General features: G+C 35.5%; 1 protein-coding gene across 13 annotated transcripts in view; it reads left to right on the top strand.

The window, feature by feature from the left end:
- Nucleotides 1–24,153, top strand: part of LOC134538481 (gastrula zinc finger protein XlCGF57.1-like) — a 145,702-nt gene extending 121,549 nt beyond the window's left edge. For 8 of the 13 annotated variants that reach the window (XM_063379826.1, XM_063379824.1, XM_063379827.1 and 5 more), the window contains one exon: nucleotides 21,613–24,153. In XM_063379826.1, the coding sequence (XP_063235896.1) occupies nucleotides 21,613–22,988 (1,376 nt within the window). In that variant the 3' untranslated portion in view covers nucleotides 22,989–24,153. Of the gene's footprint in view, nucleotides 1–7,060; nucleotides 16,308–21,612 lie in introns of those variants that run through there. The other 5 variants (XM_063379828.1, XM_063379820.1, XM_063379821.1 and 2 more) reach the window with 1 other exon arrangement.
- The last annotated feature ends 670 nt before the right edge of the window (nucleotides 24,154–24,823 follow it).

Here is a 24,823-nt window from a genome sequence, read left to right as displayed (position 1 = left end):
GCTGTTATTTGAGAACAGCGAGACACACTAGAGAAACTGTGTTGCTCCACCATTCCCACTTGGCCAGCTGCCTGTGTAATACAGCGGAGATCTGTGTCCCAGGATTCTAGGGCACGGCACATTCTGTAGCACGGCACAAACCGAGACGCTGGTGGGTTCCGACTGTTGAGTGTGGCCCATGTCACTCTACTGCGCTGCCGGCGGTTTTAACAACCGAGAGTTGATTATTACTGCTGGTTTCCATTCCAGTACAGTGTTTCCTGTTTTGTAGCACATACCATTTACTTTCACATTTGGTGTTTCCCTGTTAAAACTGTATTGACTGTCAATAATCCGGCTTTGCTGAGGTCTTGGTGTTCTGGATTAAAGACCCATTACTGTACTTTATTTTGAGTGTTTGTCTCGTGCACTGTATGATACGTTTGAATCTTTAACTATTTATTGTGTGTATTAGGTTTGAAAGTTTGGTATTAAAATTAAAACTATGTAGATATAGAAAGTGTTTTTGAAATTGTTGTTTGTAAAAAGCCTACTTGTAGGGTTACAGTTGCAACAAATATTTCACATAACAATTTCCTAACTGCTGCAATCATTGAAATAGTTTGTTGAATTGATTAAATAAACCAGATGAACAAATTTTTTCATGTAGTATTTTTTTTAACGTATTACAAGCATAATGTAATGATATTTTTGCTGTCATTCTGTTTTGTGTCAATATGTAGTAGCTTGTCGGTTTGTATCTTATCCTGGGCCAAAACCAACCATCTCCGCACCTCTTTAGGTGTTGCGTCTCTAGCACACAATATTAACCTTTAAAAACAAAGCAAATTCTAACTACATTGTGCCCCGTCTACCTCATAAACACCTTGAAGCTAGATTTGCGTATTTTCCAACAATATTAAGGCTTTACAATAATACAAAATTAACAAACTTGATAAAAAAATTCCCTTTCGGCACTCTGCAAACATATGTAGATTTCAAAGTACCTAATTTTTCAGGAAATATTTTGGAAACTTCTATAAACTTCTAGAACATTTTAAGAACTTAATGTAAGTAACATATTTATTTTCTCCAATATTACAAAATTACCTATTAAATATTTGCCCATTTTCCATGCAGTGAAAATATTACAATTATCACAGGCCAACAAGAAAAAAAATTATTTTTTGCTGAGGATTTTGGAACTGATTTTAGCTGTATGTGGGGTGCTGAATCTAAATATGGAAGAAAAAAAATTTTCTATCAGCTCTACTTTTTGAGATAAATGTGAAAAAAATAAGTAAAACTACCTGCTTGACTCAACACTTCGTTACAGGGATCAACAATTCCTCAATGTTTCAAACAAGATGAGTTAAATGACCTCGTCAGAGATCTGAACCTGTCAAAAGAAGCTTCTGAATTACTAGCTTCCAGGTTGAAGGAAAACAATTTATTGAAATAAGGAACCAAAATTACTTTTTACCATACAAGAGAAAAGTGTCTACTAAAGTTCTTCTCTCAAGAAGAAAATCTTTTATTTTGTCATTATATTAGAGGACTCCTAGAAAAAATGAGTCTTCTTTAATATTTTCCAGATGATTGGCGCCTATTTATTGATAGCTCAAAGAGAAGCTTGAAATGTGTTCTTCTACATAATGGGAACAAATATGGTTCAATACCAATTGCTCACTCAGCGACCATGAAAGAAACATATAGCACCATAGCTTTGGTCTTGGAGAAAATAAGATATCGTGAACATCAATGGGTGATTTGTGTGAACTAAAAAATGGTAAACTTTATCCTCAGACAGCAAAGTGGTCACACCAAATATCCTTGTTTCTTGTGCCTCTGGGATAACGGAGACAAAACACACCACTGGGTTAGACAAGAGTGGTCTACGAGTGAAGACATGGTGGTTGAATAAAAAAATGTTATTAACGAACCCTTAGTTGAATGAGAGAAAATCATCTTTTCTCTACTGCATATCAAGCTGGGCCTTATGAAGCAGTTTGTATAGGCTCTTGTTAAGGACGGATAATTCTTTGCATTTATTTATAGGGGAAAAAATGTCTCACATGAGTAAGGAAAAAATTAAAGCAGCAATATTTAACGACCCAGAAATAAGAAAATTCATCAAGGACCAAGCCTTCATAAATTCCATGAATGAGGCTGAGCGAAAATCCTGGACTTCATTTGCTGCAGTTGTCGGAAATTTTCTGGTTCAACGAAAAGCAAAAAAATGGTATGCTTAACAATTTCAAATCCCTTGGGTGCAACATGATTATTAAGGTGCACTATTCACTCAGCCACCTGAACCATTTTCCTGAAAATTTAGGAGACAGCAGTGAGGAGCAAGGTGAAAGATTCATCAAGATATTAAAATAATATATGACCAATATAGAGGAAGATGGGATACGCACATGATGGCAGATTATTGCTGGAGTTGAAAAAGGGACTGTTCCAAGATATATTCAAGAAGCTCACAAAAAAGAAGCTTCCAAAGTGTTGAGTGACTAGTTGGTTCCATCAATGACATGATACTATCTTTGTATATTTAATAATATTAGTATATACTAATATTACAATGTGTTAATTCTGAAAGAAAAAGCTAAACCTCTTGCTGCATGGGAAACATGGTACAGAATTCTCTGTTTGTGTAATAAACTTTGGGTAGGATAAACTGGCAGACAAATATTCACTTGTATTAAAGAACCCACAGCGATTACTATAGAGCATCCCACTCTTAGATTGCAGTGTGGAAGTAAATGGGCGCATTCTCTCTCTCTCTCTAACACACGCCGATTGCCGTTAGCACTGTCCTTGTTTCTTCGTGCATTGTTGCCAAATATCAAACTAAATTTAAAATTTTTATTTTTGGACCAAGCTTTTTTTCATATTGTATAGAATCAAAATACGCATCAGGCAATGCTTATTTTGAATACTTAACAATATTTTAAGTGTACGAAAAAATTAAAAAACATAACTTATTCGCTGCGAACTGTTTTGAAGTATTCCGATATGTTTCACATCAAAAAAAGAAAACCTACATGTGTATTTCATTCAGATTTTTTTTATTAGTAAATTAATGCCTTAGGACGCCACCGAACAAATGTTAAGACAAAAACTGTACAGGTTTCACTTAAATAATTTTTTTAATATATTGAAATTCATTTTCTCACAAACTGACACATCAAAAAGTTGACCCGCGGAAAAATTTTTTCTTCTAAAGATAGATGGGGGACGAAAGCGAGAAAAATGTTCACAATGAATTGAATTAGTTTTTAAAAGCAGCTCCATCTCAATTGCTTCTACAGTTTCCGTGGAAATAGCTGTTATAGATGTGTCTTATCAGTACAAGAGCGCGCGCTGCCGTCGTAAGAGGAAACAGGGTCGTGTGTTTAGATAAGTGGGGTTCTGTCCTACAAGCAATTTCAAATACATGGCTTCCTTAGTCAACAAAAAATATTATAATCGATTCTTGAACATAATATGTAAAATGTATGAAATAAATACGTAGGAATTTAATAGCGATCATGGTACAAAATTTTTAATTATTTTTCTATCCTTCTCACCAAGCATCTTATCAAACTTTGTTTTAGACAAAGTTTTGGAAAATAATTATGATATTATTACAAACAATTTAAACAGATTTGATAAGATGTCTACTATGGCAGTTACGTTTTTTGTCCGGTGAAAATTTTTTTCGAACCCATGCAGTTATGGCTGGTCGTATCAAAAATGTATTTAGAAAACATTTTTCGGCATTAGGTAATCCGAGTTATCATACGTTAAAACGGATTCGATATTATTCATATTATGGGAGTTGTTGCGATTTTTCTGTTTATCAAAAAATCTTCCCCATTTCGAACCAATTGTTCGGATTTTTCCCATAACTTACTCGACCGAGAATTTCCATTACCGTATTTTATTTATCATTTTGGACATGACTTGTGCAAAAATACGGCATTTATCGGGCCCATGAAAATGTGATATATATATAATTATATATATGGGATTTTTAGAACAGAAAAGAAAACTATAAGAAAATTTCGTTTACAATAGGTAGTTTTTATTTGAAATTTACATAAAAGTGGCATTATTACAAATTTATATGTTTAATAGTATAAAATATTATAAATTACGATATGATTTCTTAAAATGCTTCTTGTTCGGTCCAAATTACAAAGACACGCATCTCCTGAAATTCGTAATGTGTTAGAGATTTGGCAACAGCGCGCGCCATAAGCCGTGTACTGCAATCTAAGAGTGGGACGGGCTATAACATGAAAATATATGCTCACCTATAAGAGAAGTGTGTTGCATTGAAACCAGCGCTGCGTTGTGATACATTTAACACCTTAGTCTATACGTCAGCAAGGAAATATACATTTGAGAATAAGTATAAATTATTAAAATATTTTTTTAACATGGATATGGAAGGTAAAAACCAAGTTGATCACCAAATTGTTCACAAATTGGCGCCACACTAAAACCAAAACAAACACCAGAAAAATGGTACCCACTGATTGGCAACAGACCTAGCCAGTCAGGAAGCATCCCCTGCATATAAAGCAACAAAACCTCAACATTTTTTAAACATGTTTATGGGAATTGCAGAGTGTACCAAAGCATTAGAGTTTCTTCTTTAACCTATATGCGGCGAAATATAAACGAGCCAAGAAAATTCAGAACCAACCGGCCTCATGTACATGTAAGGGGCCATAGTGGCTGACTGGTGAGAATATTCACCTCGCACTTTGGAGATCCGGGTTTTATTATTGTTGAGGCGTTGAATTAAAAAAATTTTTTGTAAGTGAGAAATATGACTGACTTTGCCACAAGTCTGTAGGTTTTCTCATGGTACTTTGATTTCTTGTAAACATTTTGCTTTTTACATTGTTTCGAACGCGAGAGACCGGACCCTTTTGCCAGGTTGGGAGCTGGCTGGCCGTCCTGCATGGCCACTGACGTCACGCTCCGTGTCACATGACGTCCACCAACACAAGGCATGCCACGTGCGCCTGGCTGGATCACAAGGGGCGTTGCTACCCCCCCTCCCCACGCATTGTGCTTCCTCGGCGCTGTTATCTATCGCTGAGTGGCCTTGGGAATTCCGCGGGACGCCGCGCAGAGTGCCGCGAATAAACACCTTTCTTTCTCGATTTTTCGGGCGTCAGTTCGGCCCGGGATGACGCAACTCGAGGACTTATCCAGCGATGCCAGCCTCTGAAGCAGGGCGGCAAGGGTCCCTCGACGATTTCGAAGAGTTCGGAGAGTTCCGCGAGTGAATGGAAGTGCAACATGGGCGAAGAGGGTGACAGACCCCCTCGAGAGTGGCGCGACACGGAGCGATGGGATCGAGAGAGTGCAACCGAGTGGCGCGAGACTGTGTGTGGACAGGTGCGAGGTAAGGGGGCGAACCACTGTTGAGCCTGGCTCCAGTGAGGAGTGCGGACTGTGGAGCTTGACAGACATTGAGTGACTTTGTGAATAAACATTTTTAAGTGCTAGTGATTGGTGATCAGACATTTTGACGTGACAACGTCTAATAAATCGATGAACGCCGGCTGCACGCACGAAAAAGTGTTCCGTTGCGCTGTGTCCCATTACGCTCATTGTTTCGTTACGCTGTGTCCCGTTACGCTGTGTTCCGTTACGCTGTCGGCGAGTGCAGTAATAATAGGTTATGTTACAATTGACTAAAAAATTATGGTGATTCATATAATTGATGATAGATATTTGATTACTGTTTATTTATATGAAAACTTGTTCATAATTATATTTAAACTTTATAGCTAAACACCAGTTTTTAAAATTAATTACAATTTATCTACACGTGAACTGTTTCGTGGACTGTTTATAAAGTGAAGTGAAAAGTTAATGTGGTTTTCATTGCTTATTACAACAACAATTTCGGCAATAAAGGTTAATTATTCTTGCATTTTAAAAATCTGATTACTAGTATAATTTCAAGTATGTATTCTTTTATTATTAAAATAAAAATGATTCAATTTTATTCATAAAAGTACGCAATCATTTCATCAATGTTTTGTTATGACGTCACGTTAAACTATCGTCCGTAAACCGACTTTACAGACAACCAATTTTTTAAGTACTATTATTTATTAGTATTATAAATATTAGTAATTAATAAACCTGAATTGGGCTAACCCTTACGCACTCAGTTCTCCCCACACAGGTGGTAACAGTATTGTAACGAGACAGCAGGCAAGCTAGCCGTGCCCATCTCTGGGTAAACCCCGCTGCGATCCAGGTGATGCCCGTCTTGTCCCTCTCCTCCGTCCTGCTTCCAGGGTCTGCATCCTGTAAACCATATCTCTTTCTCGCAGAGCCCGTGCATAGTCGACAGAAATGGTGTAACAAGAACACCATTGTTCTAGCGCCTTTGAGTGTCGAGGTGGGGATTCTGATGAGGAAACACCGGAGGGCTACGAGGTGGCAGGTGTTTAAGACGGAGGCCAACCTGAGACAAGTAGTGCGGGAGTAACAGAGTCTGGTGACGACACCGGCATGTGTGCATGCGCGCGAGGTTCAAGAGTGACATGTGACAGCAGTGAAGTGAAGGTGGTGAGTGAGCCATGAGTTTCGAGTGAAGATCGGTGCATCGGGGACCGAAGAATCCAGGCAGTGTTGTGTGCGAGGTGAACGAGTGAACGAGTGAGCACTGCGAGGCAGCGTGTTGGCACAACTGTGCGCAGTAAGAGACGAGCAGTGGAGAGAGCAAACTGTGAACTCAATGTAAGAGTTGATTAATTTGTGGATAGTTAAATTGTTAAAATTCTACTAAAAGTGTAAATATTAGTTAATAAATAAAATTCTTTTTAGTAAATTGGGCTATCCTTTTTGAACCTGTATTTCTCATGTATAACAATATATTATCCTAAGCATTTTTATTACATATTAGCCTTGGCTATTTCTTCTTTAGGTTGTTTATTATTTGAGCAAATACTGCTTTTCACACATTGAATGCCTGTATACATATAACCATAAAATGATATAGTTTCTGAAGCATTTTGTACATTAATTACAAATGTAAAACATTCCTATTTTTTTTTTGTAGTGTCCGTGGAAAGAAATAACTTGCCGTACATGATGGAAGAAAGGTCTAAGGACGAGAAGGACTCTGAACCTGTTCATTTGGGGGGTAAGACACAAGGACTGAACGAGTTGTGCCGCAGTGAGTTAGATAGTAAAACCAATAATACGAAACAAATTAGATCATTTTCATGTTTACAGTGTTCTGCTAAGTTCAATGAGAGTAGTTTACTTAAGATACATAGTAGTATTCATACTGGTGAGAAGCCATTCTCATGTTCATTTTGTTCAGCTAAGTTTAGTAGAAATGATGATTTTAAGGTACATGTGAGAACACACACTGGTGAGATGCCATTCTCATGTTCACATTGTTCTTCAAAATTTACTGCAAAGAAACATTTGACTGCACACCTCAGAAAACACACTGATGTAAAGCCATTCTCATGTTCATTTTGTTCTACTGCATTCGTTCAAAAGGCCAAATTGAAGAGACACCTCAGAACACACACAGGTGAGAAGCCATTCTCATGTTCATTTTGTTCTACTGCATTCGTTCAAAAGGCCAATTTGAAGAGACACCTCAGAACACACACAGGTGAGAAGCCATTCTCATGTTCATTTTGTTCTGCTAGATTCACTGTAAAGAATTCACTTAATTATCATATAAGTACACATACTGGTGAAAAACCATTCTCATGTTCCTTCTGTTCGGCTAAATACTATACAAAGAAGACACTTGGCATACACATACTATCACACATTGGTGAAAAGCAATTCTCATGTTCTCATTGTTCTGCTAAATTCTATGTTAAAAGTTCATTAGTAACCCATATAAGATCACATACTGGTGAGAAGCCATTTTCATGTTCATATTGTTCTTCTAAATTTACTCAAAAGTGCCATTTGATTGCACACTTAAGAATACACACTGGTGAAAAGCCATTTTCATGTTCTCAATGTTCTGCTAAGTTCATTGAAAATAGTTCACTTAGGAGACACATAAGAACTCACAAATGTCAATAATCCACTAATTATTTGTGATAGCTAAATAAATATGACCTAGAACTGTCAATTTGTTATATATGGAAGTATAATTATTTGTAGCAGAAAGTAAAATGACTTCAAAGACATTGTGCTTTCATAGAGAGTACTTTACCAATATTAATGTACTAAACAACTAAACAGCATGCCTTTTAAACCAACAAAAATTTTAATGACAAATATATTTCTTCAATGATATTCACTACACATGTTTGTTCAGGTCTGCTGCATTAACTAAGAAGATTTTTTTTAAAATTTTACTTTAAATGTCAGAAAATAGGTGAGAAGCAATTCTCATGTTCAAAATGTACTGTTAAGTTTACTTTAAAGGGTAGTTTTTATGCATACTTCAGAATACACACATGTTAGAAGCCATTCTCATGTTGTTCTGGTAATTATCGTAGAAGGAGTTTGCTTAGTTATCATATATAAGATGACACATGGGTAAAAAACCATAGTCTTGTACAAGTTGTCATGATGGGTTCTGTGGTAAGTTCACATTGTTCTGTATACTTTGCTGTGAAATTTAGTCCAATTATGATACACAGAATTTAGTTGGTGAGAATCCATTTTCATATTAGTTTATGTTTTTGTTTATTATTTAATGTTTGATAAAATGAAATAATATTTTGATAATATTATTCACATGTTTGTTTTTTATGCTAGGCTTGTTATATATATATATATATATATATATATGTGTGTGTGTGTGTGTGTATATATATATAACCTTCCAAAGATGTGATGTAGTATTGTCATTGGGGCATTGGAAAGATGGCTCATAAGAGTAAATAATTTTCAGCTTCCTTCACTTATATGTACTAGTTATTGACTTGTATCTGTAGTATCCATACTGATGATAAGACTTTGTTACGCTGGGTTCTCCCTAGAAGTGATATCTAGATCATACTATCCACCTTGTTTTCATTCTGCTGGGGTGAATAATTTAGCTGATAATCAACACAGCATAACTGGACAGGAATAATGAAAGAAAATAATTGTACAGGTTGAGCTATTCAGGTATCATTCATTGTGACCATTTCAAAATTTCAGGTGAACATTTGAATCTTAAAAAGACAAGTAAGGCAGAGTACAAATACTATTTTTGAAGTACAATTACTCTCATATTAGCAGCTGCTTTACTCAATGTAATGCTGCCAACAGAATTATATTCAAATTAAGGTCGCCATTTTTTCTTTTGGAATCTTCTTTATTTAGGCTATTTAATACAGTTAACTTAATGTGTTTTTCTAAATGATTCCTAGCATTTTTTTCTGTTCCGTATCTTGTTTTATGTGAGTAATATATGGCCCATATTAAATTACATTATTATTTTGAAATTCAATTTAATTTTCAAGATAATTTGTAAGTACTAAACTGCTTTTGACAACAATATTTAGTCATATGCATTATATTTTCATATATTTAAATACTAGACAAGAATTATATGAAATTAAATTTTAGTGTTAATGAACGGAACCTTCCGAGCTTTTTTCGTCGAAAAATCGTTGATGATTTCGCTGAAATACAATTCCCGGAGTAAATTGCTTTCAATGCTCAGGAGAGAAAGCTTCGATAAATGGTTTTGTCCCATCGTGGTTCGGACCTTATTTTTTATAATTTTCATTTTTGAAAATGAGCGCTCTCCAGTGCAATTTGAAACCATCAAAACCAAATACATTCTCAATGCAATTTCAAGGTTTGGAAATGTAGCTCTGAAATTTTGATCTGCAAGAATTTGGTAGTAAAATAGTTCCGGAGATTGGTCTTTTCCATAGTCCTTTTTGTATGAGTCAATCAAAGACACAAATTGAACCAATTCATTACCGAGACTAGGCTCTAAATCATCCGTATAAACTTTCACCAATGCCTCTGCTGCAGCGTGCAAATTTTCAGCATCCATCTTCTCGATGTGATTAAGAAATCCAAATCTCGAACGTACAGCTTCATAGGCATGCAATCTTTCAGTAAGAGAAACATATAGCTGGTCAACCACTGGGATGGAGGCGGATACTTTGTATTTCTCCTTGGGTGACAGATTTGCATATTGTGCTTGCCCATGCCCGTAATCGAGTGGATTAAACCTCACATTTCTTGTTCTGGTGCGTGATTGTACGTATTGGTCAGTATGAGATATTTTTTTGGCTGCTTCCTCGTATTTATCAAAATCGTTTCGTTTGGATTCCACGAATGATTTCAATGATTCTAGTGCACGCATTGCCGATTCAAGAATCATTTTCGGGTCTTGCAACATCTTGTTTGTAGCGTTGAATCGCTCCAAGATGTCGTTCCAAAAGATTGCAAAGAAAGCGGTTGCGAGACCACTCATCTTCTGTAAAAGATGCGTTGCTTCATTCCTCATGATGTCTTTTTTCTCTTTATCGGAAGATATGCTGGTTAGAGCTTCTGCGATTTCCGAATAGCCGTCGACTATTGCTTTCGTAGCTTCAGCTCGACAAGACCAATGAGTTTCGCTAAGCTTTTTCAACACATAAAACTGTCTGCTTTTTTTCTTCGATAATTTCTCAATCAGAATTCGGTATCAGTCTGTACTTGCTGTGAAAAACGTATATAAATTATGCACGAAACCAAAGAATTGAACAGTCGATGGACAAGAGTTAGCAGCTGCCTTTCCCACTAAATTGAGAGAATGACCACAACAAGGTACAAACGCCGATAAATGATTTTTCTCCAAAATAAGAGCCTGCATCCCTTTGTATTGGCCACTTATGTTTGCAGCATTGTCATATGATTGGCCGCGGCAATCCATGATGTCTATTTGATGGTCACCTAAAAATTTGAGCAGAGCGTTTGCTGTGGCTTTGCCAGTATGACCGAAGTTTGGTAAAAAGGTGAGAAATCTTTCTTTTGGCGTCGATCCTTCCATATATCGAACAACTATAGTTAGTTGATTGATATGAGATTCGTCGGGAGTAGAGTCCACTGATACAGAATAATATTTGAATTTTTTTATCCTGGATACTATTTCAGTTAGTACTTTATCACCCATAGAACTGATCAGTTCTTCGCAAATCGTGGACGAAAGGTAACTGACATGACCACTCCCTTTGTTTGCATGCTCTTTCAAATGGGTTGCCAGGATTGGTTCATACTCTGCTAGCAATTCCAAAATTCCCAGGAAATTTCCATTTCTTGGTGAGCCAACAATTTCATTGTCACCTCGAAAGGCTAATCCGCGTTCAGCAATGAATTTGATGGTACTAACGATAATTCTGAAAATTTTTTGCCAATACTCGATTTGTTGTGCCTCTTGCATCGCTAGCTCTTGATCGATGCGTCCAGTGACTTTTCCCCGTTGAACTAAACTCATTACTGATTCCAAATTAATCTTCGAAATCTCATGTTCATATAGACGATCGGATGCATGCTTCCAGTCACTGAAGCCTTCTCCACTGAGTTGAGTGTTTTGAGTGGACATTAATTTACACGCATAACAATATATTTTCCCCGTAGTTGGAGAAAAGCAAAGCCAGAATCGATTGACGGTCTCTTGATTTTTATTACGGCGTGTTAACATGTTCTTTGTACATTTTCGAACAAAGTTGGAATTATCTCGTGGCTGATCTTGATAAACTGAATTTTGCAGAGATACTTGATCACAATTTTGAAGTTCTGTGGAACCTTTTTTCGCCCAATATTAGATCATTTCCTTTGTTATCTTAGCAGGCCAAAGACCTATATCATCTTTGAGACCGCAAAATTTGGCTTCCTCTTGGATCTGATATTCAGTTATAGAAAATTGTTTGGTGTCGCCTGATGAAACCTCAGCGTCAGGATGATCTTGAATACTATCGACCACATCTCCATCTACTGTTGAATCTCCTGCTGTTTTTTTAGGATCTAGATGGAGTTCTTCTTTATTTGACGACGTAAAAAAACCAGTCAATTTGGGTGTTTTAGCTAAAGATTCTTTGGATTTCTTGATACGTTCTGCTTGCAATTTCCTCTTCTGAGAGCCACTAGCAAAAAACTCGAGGAGTTTTGTGGCGATCACTCATGATTCCGCTATAAAAGAAATGTTAAGAAAACGTAAACATGCGCCTGAAAAAGCCCTTAACCAACAGGAAAATAGTTGTGTAGGTGATAGTCGAGGAAAAGAAAATATTAGCAGAAACACAAAAAAGAGTTACGAGCAGTGCACATGGAAGTCGAAAAGAATAGAGAAGCTGTTAGCTGTGTATTGAAACCTGTCCAGTTATGTGCATGCACTCAAAAAATAAGAGACATGAACAGAAGTGAATTGAGGAAAATTATTTCAAAATTACATTAGCAAATGTTACTTTACCTATTAAATATTGCATGTGAACATGATATTCCAGTTGCCTCAATGATTAAATAATTAACCCACGCAGAACCAAACAAACGCATGATAAAAAATAAATAAATCATAACCTCTCCGTAACCATTTTTTATGTTCTTGTTCTCTGCATATATTTCATATATGTTATTATATGTTAAGGAAAAAAAAACACGTTTCGTAATTGCACAATCAAATACGACATTCGGTTTATATTGTAGATTACAAGATAACGATGAAAATACTCACGTCCGTAAAAATTCGAAAGGATCTACATTTGTTGCACAATGTTCGTAAGTTCGTAGCTTCTCAGACGCACGAGAATGTATCAAATTCCGGGATTCCCTGCTACAAGCACGCCACTCAGTGGACACTTGTCAACGCTACGACGGATCGTACAGAAAAAAAACAGGGAAACAGGTACCGTCATATCTCGTATCGACACGCAAATACGGGGAATAGGCTGAATAGGCATTTCAATATTTTACTGATTGCCTGATTGGAGTGAACAAATATAGATAAATTATTTCTGTTAATATTTAACAATAATATAATCATGTATGTACAAAGTACTGTAGGTAAAGGTAAAAAAGCGAAAAAAGAGTATCAACGGAAAAGATGTTTACTAGTGTTTACTTGTCGAAATTTAAAAGATTTTTTTTTCCGAAGTCTCTATTGTGGGGGGCCCTCGCCCTCGCCCTCGCCCCAGTTGCCCTCCCCTAAATCCGGCCCTGTCTGTAGTTACTTGTATTCAATGATAAATGTAAGTCAGTTAAAAAGCTATACTAATGAATAACTCTTTAGAAGTGGGAACAGGATACCGTTAATGTACTTAATTACCAAGCTGTAACCCAATCAACACACACATTTCAGAATCAAACCCCTTTTAATGGTCACATTACAGTAATAATAAAAGAAAGAATCACCTTTATTAAAATAATTTATATGTAGTTTGAAGATTAGTTACAAATTGTTTAAATATTGCTGCTTGCTTCATATTTCCTCCCCCCTTCCATAGAAGTGTGGCAACTGACCCCTCTTCACTCCACATGGAGCACCCTTGCTAAGTACACTTGATTTATTTGGAATGAGTGGCCAAACAAATGCTCAAACTTAAGTTTATAATGAATGTAGTAATTGGGGGGAGAGAGTGCTCAAAATTAAACATTATGCCATCATAATTAAAAACCTTCATGCAATGAAACGAGTTGATGGTATTAGTGGCTCAAAGTGTAGCAGTTTAAGGTAAATAAAATGTTGTGTACTGCATGAATATGATTTGGCGTAGCTAGCTATTGCTTGTATGTTCAGCCCATTAAAGATATTTCAGAATTAAAGTTAAATAGACAACAACAATGTAAGTACGTACACTGCATGTTCATCAGATGCCAAGTGTAGGTAAGAACTTAATTTCATTTGGAATGAGCTGGATTGAATAGTCCAACAAACTTTAAAATAATGTTCTTGTTTTTTTCAAACTAACGTCTAATAATTGGCTCAAAACATTTTCTCCCGTATTATATTTTGAGAAATTTTAAAGTTTCAAGTCACTGGCTGTAGGATACTTATCTGTCTCGTTCAATGTCTCCTAAAAAGTGTTTTAAAATATTTCCAAATTATGTAACAGGCTGTGTTTACACATTATTGGGTGTGTCGTGAATACCTCCATGATATTTCACTCAGTTACTGTATCATATATAAAACTGGAGGCAGCCATGTAGTCCTGTGGACCGCTAGCTTGTTTCAAGAACCACTCAGCTCTATAACTGTACAGGGTAGAACACTGTTGTGTGATTTGCAGTCAGCCATGTTGGCTGTGAAGTGTAATGGGAATAAGAGATCTGTGTAGTGTAATTATTATAGGCATAGGAAAGTTTGTATATATTTATTAGTGTTTTGCATGCAATAGTAAATATGTGATGCAAAACTGTTTGTACAAAATGAATTAACTTGTGAGACTGTAGTATGTATGAATATGTTAAGAAAGTTTGTCAATAAATTTTTTTATTATTCTGTTTGCTATACGGTGTAAGCTTTTAGAGTCTTGACAAATTAAAATTCAAACATAGAAATTGTGAATAATATTTTACAACTGTGTTGAAAAACTCTTTATTGATTTATATTTGAATTTTTTTTTGTGCGAGAAACACTGTTATAAATTAAACTAATTATGTCATGTTAAAAAAATGTTAGAAATTATTTTTTCTTAGAATGTGTAAACATTTAATAAAAATTAATTTAATTTGTTTTATTATTAATCACTTATTGAATCAATTTTGATCCATAAATTCTTACTATTTATTTTATTGTTCTGAATGTATCTGTTTTGACCAATTTATCAAAAATAATTTACCATAAAAATGTAGCATGGAAATTTTACACCTTTTTGGTTGAGTAAGTTTAACAAAACATTTTTTTTATTTATTTTTTTTTTATTTTTTATTTATTTGTATTTGTGACATGCCCACCGACAGCTGAAACACTTTTATGGTGGGCACGAAAAAAAAAAAAAAAATACAAAATACAGAAAACACAAAAAAAAAAAAGCTTATAACAACACAGAAACACAAATACATAAACAAGACAAACAAAGATATATAGAAATAAGAACAATAACAACTAGGTCATTAACAAAAATAAAAAACAAATACAAACATAATTAATACAGGTAAAATCAAATTATTAAATGTAAAGAGATATTGAAGGAAAAATAATATAGCTATGACAGACATAAATCAGAATATATATAATTAAACACTGTTGGAATTCAAATATATATTATTGTAATTTGTTATAAGTCTATAAATAATATCATTATTAGTAATAAGAGTACACAGAGTAGAGCGTAAGCGGGAATTGAATTGAGGAATTCTTAAGGCAGTATTTTCAAGAAGATAAGGGCATCTGAATTTATGAATGTAACAGTTATGAACAAAAAGAGCATCAAGATAGGCCCTACGGTCTACCAGAGGTGTCCAAATGGGGCGTGGGAGATTCCTTGTAATAATTAAATCTATAACTTTATTTTGAATACTTTCGATTTTTTCAGTATCTGTTAAGTTGATACCATTCCAGATAACAGAGCCATATTCTAATTTTGATCTTATAAGTGCCATGTAAAGAGAGATAAGTGAGTCTGAGTTGGTTGCATAAGAAGTAATAAATTTTATAAGCGCTAGAGTTCTTCGTGCATAGGAATATAAGTAATCTACATGTTTATGGAAATATAGTTTTGAATCAAGGATGATACCGAGATCCTTTGTGTAGTGGGCTTGAGAGATGATAGAATTCGCTAATTTGTATGAATATTTAATCGGATGGTATTTCCTAGTGAACGATATAACCTTGGTTTTATCTTTTATAAGAATAAAAACAATATTACCGAAATCCTTGGTTTTTAAAACTAAATTGGAATTAAAATAAAACCATAGAGTCTGGTCTGTAGTAATAGGAACAGAAAAATATTTACTGACAAAAGTAGCCATTGAAGCAATTTCAGTGTATTTATAACAGGTACAGGCCATTCACTGCAGCTGTTGTTTGACAAAAGACACTTAAGTGTATTCCAACTGTTGACCAAACTGCTGGTTGTTGGCTGAGAGTTTTACATTACTGTTGGTCTCCATTTCAGTTCAGTGTTTCCTGTTTTGTATCAGGTTACATTTTACTTTTTACATTTGGTGTTCCCATTAAAACAATATTGACTTTCGATAATCCGGCTTGGCCGTGGTAATATTGTGCTGTATTAAAAGCCTATTACTGTTATGTTATAACGTTTTGTCTCGAGTGCTGTGGGAAATGTAATATCTCTAACTATTGTAAATAGATATTATTGTGTGTATTAGGTTTGAAAGTTGTGTATCAAAATAAAAAATTTGTACACAAAACTAAAATAAAAAATTTGTATAGAAAATGTGTTTGATATTTTTATTTGTAAAATGCTTACTTGTAGAGTGTACTAATGCGACAAACATTTTACATACAATTTCATATCTGCTGCAAGTCATATAAATGGTTTGTTGAGTTAATTAAATAAACCAGATGAACAAATTTTTTTTTTCCATGAAGGATGATATATTGTTTTCAGCATAATTCAAGCATAAAGCTTAGAATGATAAATTTTTTGTAATTCCATTTTGTGTCAATGTGATGTAAATGATTAAAAACTTTCACTGAAAATACTATTTTGTAATGTTACACTGGTGTTTCATTGGGTTGTAAACTACTTTTAGAACAGGGATAAGTACAACTTTGCCAAACAACACACAAGTAACCTAGAAAACTATTAAACCAACTCCCGGAAAACAGGCGGCAGGATCTTATGACAGCATTATTGATCTACCACTCAATCATTATACAAAGACAGTGCTCCTATTAATTACTCTTCTATCATGGTCCTAATGAGATACATTTATTTTGATTTCATCTCCTATATCAAAATAAAAGTTTTAAAGATGATTTTTTACTTAAATTTTTGTATGTGTATTAAATGATGCATGAAATGCAATGATAGTTCAATAAATTACTAACATTTGAGGGTTCTCACATTCAAGTTAAACATTTTGGATGTGGTAACACAAGCCCTAAAAGCATACCCTTCTTTTAACCACAACAATTTTATTGGCATACTGTGCAAGGTAACTGCTGTATTCTATAATATGTTTCACTAATTTTTTTTAGTCTCTAGTTTAATTCACACAAAACAGTTGACTTATTGTTTTTCCCATACATAGCATTTTACATGACACCAAACTGATGATTTACGAATCAGGATATGCGTGACTGCTATATGAAATATGCAACATGACAGTGTCATTGCTAGGGCAGGGCAGTGTTAGGATACTGTTTGTGTAGCTTTTCCAACATATCAGAAATGTTTCTTGTGAATGTACCAGAGTTTGTGGTGATGTTGGATCTTTGGCATTCTGTTCACCAACTGAGTAGACACGTGGTTAATGTAACAGAATACTGTGTGTCTACAAAATATTTGTGTCTTTTAGTCAGTCCTTTTGTTACATCTCAGTTTGTACCCAGCTAAAAGCAAAATGAAACAAGATACTCTTCAAAAGAAATTTCTACCACTATAGATAACTATTCAGAAAATATTATAATTTTTCCAATTTAGTTTCCTATATGCAAAGTTAGGATGATTTGTAGTTGTAAATTTTTGTATATTTATTTTTTTCCATTGGATACACGAGGTACACCATTACATGATGTTTATAACAGTTCCACATGGTTTCCATAGCAACAACAAAATTGAATTTTTCTGCTCTAAAGAAAATTTCCATTAATTTATTTTGAAAATGCCGAAACTGTTCTGAATACTCACTTTAAATCACGTCTCACGTTCCGTAAAGAGTTAAAGACAGTACCACAGCCATTCAATTTGTCACTTAATTCATAATCATTAATTGGCATGAGCCACTGCCAAATGAAACCTACTTTGTACTCATCGAGCGGAGAACTGGCAAGTTGGCAAAACTGCCTCCAGCCACCCAGGAAGGAGGAAACTGAATGACCTCACCGACCAATCACAAATCATCTTCCACGACTAGGATACAATATCACAAAAATACATTGTACTTAAAACTAGGCTTTTCTGTTACAAACAAATAAACAATTTCAGAGTTGGGATCTCGTGTGCATGGACTGCACATCATGTAACATTGTAAAATCATGTTTCAAATTGCCCTGGGAAATGATCATTTGGACGTTTAGTTAGCTATTTTAACGTTTTTTTTTTTTTTTTTTGGCTATGCTTGGAAGTACGATTGATAGAAATACTGCTCTTTTGTGCTACTATCTTTTAGTGATGCATGGATCAGTGAATTGGTTTAATGATATGCCAGCCTTTTCTTTGGCATGTACTGATAGGTGAATAAGAGTAATAGCGTTAAGATTTGACGTGCGCATTAATTTTTATCGTGCAGCTATCATCTGAAACATTTAGTGGCATGGGTCATTCTTTGTCAGGGCCACAGGAACTCATGTTTGCAAGTTGTGGTTATCTGCAGGTGCGATATTGAGTTTGTATACCCCATCTCTTTATGCGGCATCTCTGCTTGTAGGTCAGCTAGTTGTGTGTGATATGTACACCTCACAGTTTTTGTGCCTTTTTCTCAAACTTCTTTAATGGCCTTTGTAACATGGATTGATTCACTGTCACATGGACTCTTGTTCTTTATGAGGGGCTGTCATAATGTAAATTTGGGAAGTCATTGCTGTTCTGTGAGAGCTACTAATGCACATTACATCCCATTGTGTGGTACGTTATGAAACTGGTCCAGTATACACTGGACATAGTTGGTTCCTCGTATTTACGTGACCTGAAATGAGCTCAGTTTTTAGTGCGGTAAATATAAATGCATTTTTTGCAATTTTGTCAAGGTTTGAATTTGTAATATTGTGTAACAGTGACCAAAAACTAATATTTGATAACTGAATTATCAGCACTTAATCCTTTGGCAACCCTTAAAATATGTGATGTAAAAGGGTAGTTTTATCAGTATTAAGGCTTCTTCATAGTTGAAATTGTAAGAACACAATATTAAATTTTTTTAAATTATTTTCTATAACTTATAAAGGAATTGTAAGTATACTATCATTTTATGTGTAATGTAACCTCTCGGGTCCAGGTTATTTTTGTGCAATATCAGTTCACTGTAAAAAAAGATATATAGGAACACTATTAGATGTTTCGCATATAAATGGGATGTAATGTGCATGTAATATTGCATAAGCAAATGTATCTCCACCTTTTTTTTAATCATGAATATTCTAAAACTAATTGTTACCCCAGAAACCATAAGGGTTATTGTAATTGACTGTAACTTTTAATGCTGTGGTGCTTTCACCTGATTGGTTACACTACATGTGTTTCAAGTACCTGAATAAGTTTGAAAAGATAAAACATTGGAAAGACATACAGTTTGGGAAATTTAAAAAAAAGTTAGTGATAAGATGTTGATGATTTGCAATTGTAGAGCATCCTTTATCATCATCAGTTATTGAACACTTTATGACACTCAAGTGTTATATCAAATGTTAGAATGTATTAATAACTGTACCTGAGCACAGCTTGGGTGATCGTGCCATGCTGGGCGGTGGGATGACGCACCGCAATACAGCCAAAACATCAACACCATAAGAGCTTGGATAAGGCGAGTGTTAAGGTTGTAAACAGATTAATCCGATGACCTTGTCAGACGCGAGGGCGAGAGGAAGTACTCGAGGAAAGGCAGATTTACACACACCGGTGACGTGACAGGTTTGTGGCCGGCCCGTAACTTCACCGACCATGATCTCAAATTACGTTCGTAATAAACAGTGTTTCATCTGCTGTCTGGCAACAACACTCGTAAATATCCACCAGTCGCATGACCATGAAACGAGATAACATAGTCCGCGATTATCCATCGGTCACGGTATGGTGACGACACCAGAACTGTTAGCAGTGGCACAGACACGCCAGGCTAGTGCAAACAAAAACCCTTCAAATCCTAGGAGAATATTTTCAACCTTCTCAGTGGATTCACAAGCCGGCCATTACACTGTCATGGCACTGGTGTGTGCAAATAAGCCTGAAGTGAGAGAGTGTGCATTACAAGTGGTGGTTCCCCCTCATGCCTTTGGTGGTGAGGTGGTGGGGGGGAGACTCTGATCAAAAACCTTTCTTCTTCAAGTAAGTAAAGGCAGTTCTGTTATGTTCTTTTTTCATCTATATGGCTATGTAGAATTATACCAGTTTATAATCATGCAACACTGTAAGAACTTAATCTGTATTAATTTTGGTTAAACACACAGTAAACGCACAGTGCCTGTACAACAAAGGACTAATGTCTGGCTACAAAACTGTTTGTAATAGAGTGGCTAGTGTGCGTCACCATCTGGCAAGTCGGTGAACGACCTGCACAGATTCCCTTGTCGTAACGGGAAGCACGGGCTGGTGGAAGGAATGAGTTGGCTGTCGTTTTCTTTGCCACATGCATCGTTAATATTAGTGCCGTGTCTTACCCTCCTATTTTATAGGTGTGGGAGAACAGGATCACAAGCAGTCTTTTAAAACAGTTGTGTCATCATCCAATAACCATTATGCATGTATGCAGATATAAGCATTTATTCCTACTACGCTCCGTTATTATCTGATGAACCTCTTCCATCATTTCCCCCCTCGTCTAACTGTAAACACTACAGTGTCTACGAGGAGTTAAGCCCAAATTTTTTTTCTTTTCTATTCAGATAGATATGCAGTATCATAAGGTATCTATCTATCACATGTTTATAAGTGATGGCACCATTAGGAGCCTGGTTTCTGATGACAGGTTTTTACAGCATATATTTTGTGTGTTACATTGCTTTTTGTATTGTTACGAGAATGCCAAAGTGGCGCGCTGCGACCCTCCCCCTCCTCGTGTATGGTATCCATTAGGGGACTGCTCTCAGTGAACCATACCTCTGTCCCAAGGAACCCTTGGAGGGGGCAGGAGGTAGTCTTGTACATTTTGCGTGTCCTATACACTGTTGGCGAGAAGTGGCATAACAAGGATGCCATTTTTCTCGCACTTTCGAGCGTTAGGTCGGGGATTCTGATTGTGCGACACTTTGGTGCGCCACGAGTCCGGCAGGTTTTCAAGACTGTGTCGACCTGTGGCGAGAGGTGCGAGAGTAACAGAGGCTGGTTGTGTGTGTGCAGAGCGATGAAGTGAAGAGGGTGAATGACTCCTTGGGTGAGCGAGGGCAGATGACAAGCCACGAGCTGTGTGTGTCCGGGTGTATGCGGCTGGTGTTGTACGTGCGGCGGCGAGTGAGCATGGCACAGGCTCAGAGGAGCGCAGTAACAGACAAGCAGTGGAGAGAGCCTCCGTCGAGCCGAGCTCCAGTGGAGAGAGCAAACTGTGGACTCAATGCAAGAGTGATTCTTTTGTGGATTGACAGTTAAAAGTGTTATAATTTAACAAATAGTGTAAATATTAGTAAATAAAACTGGAGTTAGTATATTGGGCTATTTTTTCGAACTTGTTTTTACCACTCATACAAATATATTATCTTAAGCATTGTTATCGCAGGTTAGCTATCGCATTTCTCCCTCTAAAGATGGTTTATTATTTGGACAGTGGCTGCATTGCACTTAAACATAAAATGCCATATTTTCTGTAGTATCTCATACTTGAGATTACAAATGTGCCAAATTCTAATTTTTTGATTATTTTTTGTAGTGTTCGTGGAAAGCAATGAATATCCGTCCATAATGGAAGAAAGGACTATGGATGAAAAGGACCTGGAAGCTGTTTGTTTTGGGGAAAAAACTCAAGGACTGAAGCAATTGTTGAATCACAATATGTACCCTAGTGAGTTAGATAATAATACTGATAAAACACAACATTTTAGGAGATCCTTCTCATGTTCACAGTGTGCTGCTAAGTTTGATGAAAGTATATCACTTAATATACACAGGAGAACACATACTGGTGAAAAGCCATTCTCATGTTTACAGTGTCCTGCCAAGTTTTTTGTAAAGTCTCGTTTAATTGCACACCTCAGAACACACACTAGTGAAAAGGCATTCTCATGTTCACAATGTTCTACTTCGTTCACTCGAAAGAGTCATTTAATTGCACACCTCAGAACACACACAGGTGAGAGGCCATTCTCATGTTCAATTTGTTTAGCTACGTTTAGTGTAAAGAATTCACTTAATAATCATATAAAAACACATAATGGTAGAAAACCATTTTCATGTTCCTTCTGTTCTGCTCATTTCAGTACAAAGAAATCCCTTAGCAGACACATACGTTCACACACTGGTGTAAAGTCTTTTTCATGTTCTCAATGTTCTGCTAAATTCACTCAAAATATTAATTTGATTAGACACCTCAGAACACACACAGGTGAGAAGCCATTCTCATGTTCAATTTGTTTTGTTAAGTTCAGTGACCAGGCTTCACTCAGTAGACACATAAAAACACATACTGGTGAGAGGCCATTCTCATGTACATATTGTTCTGCTGCGTTCACTCAAAAGAATAATTTGATTACACACTTCAGAACACACACAGGTGAGAAGCCATTCTCATGTTCTTTATGTTTTGTTAAGTTCAGTAACCAGGCTTCACTCAGGAGACACATAAGAACACATACTGGTGAGAGGCCATTCTCGTGTACATTTTGTTCTGCTGCGTTCATTCAAAAGACTCATTTGATTGTACACCTCAGAACACACACCGGTGAGAAGCCATTCTCATGTTCAATTTGTTTTGTTAAGTTCAGTGACCAGGCTTCACTCAGTAGACACATAAGAACACATACTGGTGAGAGGCCATTCTCATGTACATTTTGTTCTGCTGCGTTCACTCAAAAGAATAATTTGAATGTACACCTCAGAACACACACAGGTGAGAAGCCATTCGCATGTACATATTGTTCTTCTAAATTTACAGAAAAGAACCCTTTGATTGTACACCTTAGAGCACACACTGGTGAAAAACCATTCCCATGTTCCTTCTGTTTTGCAAAGTTCTATACAAAGAGGACACTTATCAGACATTTAAAAACACACAACATTCAATTCTTAAAAAAAAATTCTGATAGCTAATAATTCACAAATAATTTTTGATGACTAAATAAGTAAATATGGCTTAGAAGTGTGCTTACATAAGAATACTACACACATTTTATTTGCACTAAAATAACAGAGTGCTTTCATAACAAAAAAATTTTCAGTGACATATATTTATTCATAGTGACATTCACTACACGTCTATATTCGGCTCTGATACATTAACTGAAAAGAGTTCATTTATTTTGCAGTTGAGAAAACAGGTGAGAAGTCATTCTGTTGGACAGAATGTACTTTTAAGTTTCCTTTAAAGGGTTGTTTGTATGCAAACTTCAAAATACACATTGGTGAAAAGCAACTGTCAAGTTCATTTTGTTCTGGTCATTGTCGTGGAAGGAGTTGCTTGGTTTATCATATAAAATGACTACACATGGGTGAACGGCCATCATATTGTTGAATTTTTCATGCTGGTTTAGTGAAGTTATTCTTAAAAGTGTATAAGAACACATGCGAGTGAATTGCTCTTTTCATGTTCACATTTTTCTGATAAGTTTTCTTTAAAGTGTAATTTTAACTACACCTCTGAACACACACTATTCAAAATCCATTCTTAAGTATATTTTGTTGTGAAATTCAGTCAAACAAATTATTTGATGATACATTGAATTCATCTGTGAGAAGCTATTTACAGGCTATTTTATTTTGTTACATTTACTTAAAATAATTAATGTAAAATAAAAAATGGTAACTATGCTACTAATGTGTTTGTGAATTTATGGTAGGTTTATTGAAAGTTTGAACTTAAAATACATGTATGAACACAAACTGTTGGGACTCCATTATGTTTGTTAGTCTTTGAAAGTTTCGTAGCACTATTGATGTCATTTTACAATTGGAAACAGGCATTGGGGAGAAGGCTTAATGTTAATGATTTTATGCTTCCTTTACTTATAATAGTTATTTACTTGTTTCTGTAGTAATTATATTTTACGCAGGACTCTCCCTAGAGACATTTAGTTGAGCATGTCCACTTTGTTTCCATTCTGTCGAGCTGAATAATTCAACTTATCAATCAATGTACAGCATAACTCGACAGGAAGAATAAAAGAAAATATCTGTACAGGTTGAATTGTATCCATAGTTTTTGTACTTAGTATTCCAAAACTCGTAAAAAAGTTCATTTTAAAACACAAATAATGCAAAGTCCTAATTTTTTCTCATTGCAATGCTGCTTACAGCATACGTGTAAAATTTGGTTACAATTTTTTTTTATATTATCTTGAATTGTTGACTAACTTAATAAAAAATACTTTATGTTTTCTTCGTAATAATTCCTAACCTTATTTTCATCCAGTATCAAATTTTATTTGAGTAATTTGTCATCCATTAGATCTCATATAAATTTTTTTTATTTAATCTTATTTCAATTTTAAGACCCTTGTATGCTCTGAATTTCTACGCGAACCATTTTTAATTATTTGAATTATTTCTTTAATTATTTAAGTACTGGTGAGTTTAATTTTCGGATTGGATCACAATTATAATGTCTGTAATTCCTTGTATTAAAGGATAAATGTAAGTCCATTAAAAAGCTGATTTGATGATAATTATGAAAATACCAAAATAGGATACCACAGTGGCGTAGCCAGGATTTGTGTATGGGGGGTGTTAAGAAACATGCCCCCCCCCCCCCACCACCCCCTGTATTAAAGTGGGGGGTCCGGGGTACCTCCCCCGTGAAAATTTGGATTTTAAGGTGTAAAATAGTGCTATATTAGCAGTTTCCGGTACTTATATTTAAATATTGTAATGGTAAAAATTTTATTAATTTTAATATGAAATTTGTTTGAGTGATGAATAAGAAATTAATT

The sequence above is a fragment of the Bacillus rossius genome, chromosome 13 (assembly GCF_032445375.1).
Source record: "Bacillus rossius redtenbacheri isolate Brsri chromosome 13, Brsri_v3, whole genome shotgun sequence".
Taxonomy (NCBI): domain Eukaryota; kingdom Metazoa; phylum Arthropoda; class Insecta; order Phasmatodea; family Bacillidae; genus Bacillus; species Bacillus rossius.
The sequence above is the reverse complement of the archived record's forward strand: the minus strand, read 5'-3'. Positions and strand labels throughout refer to the sequence as shown.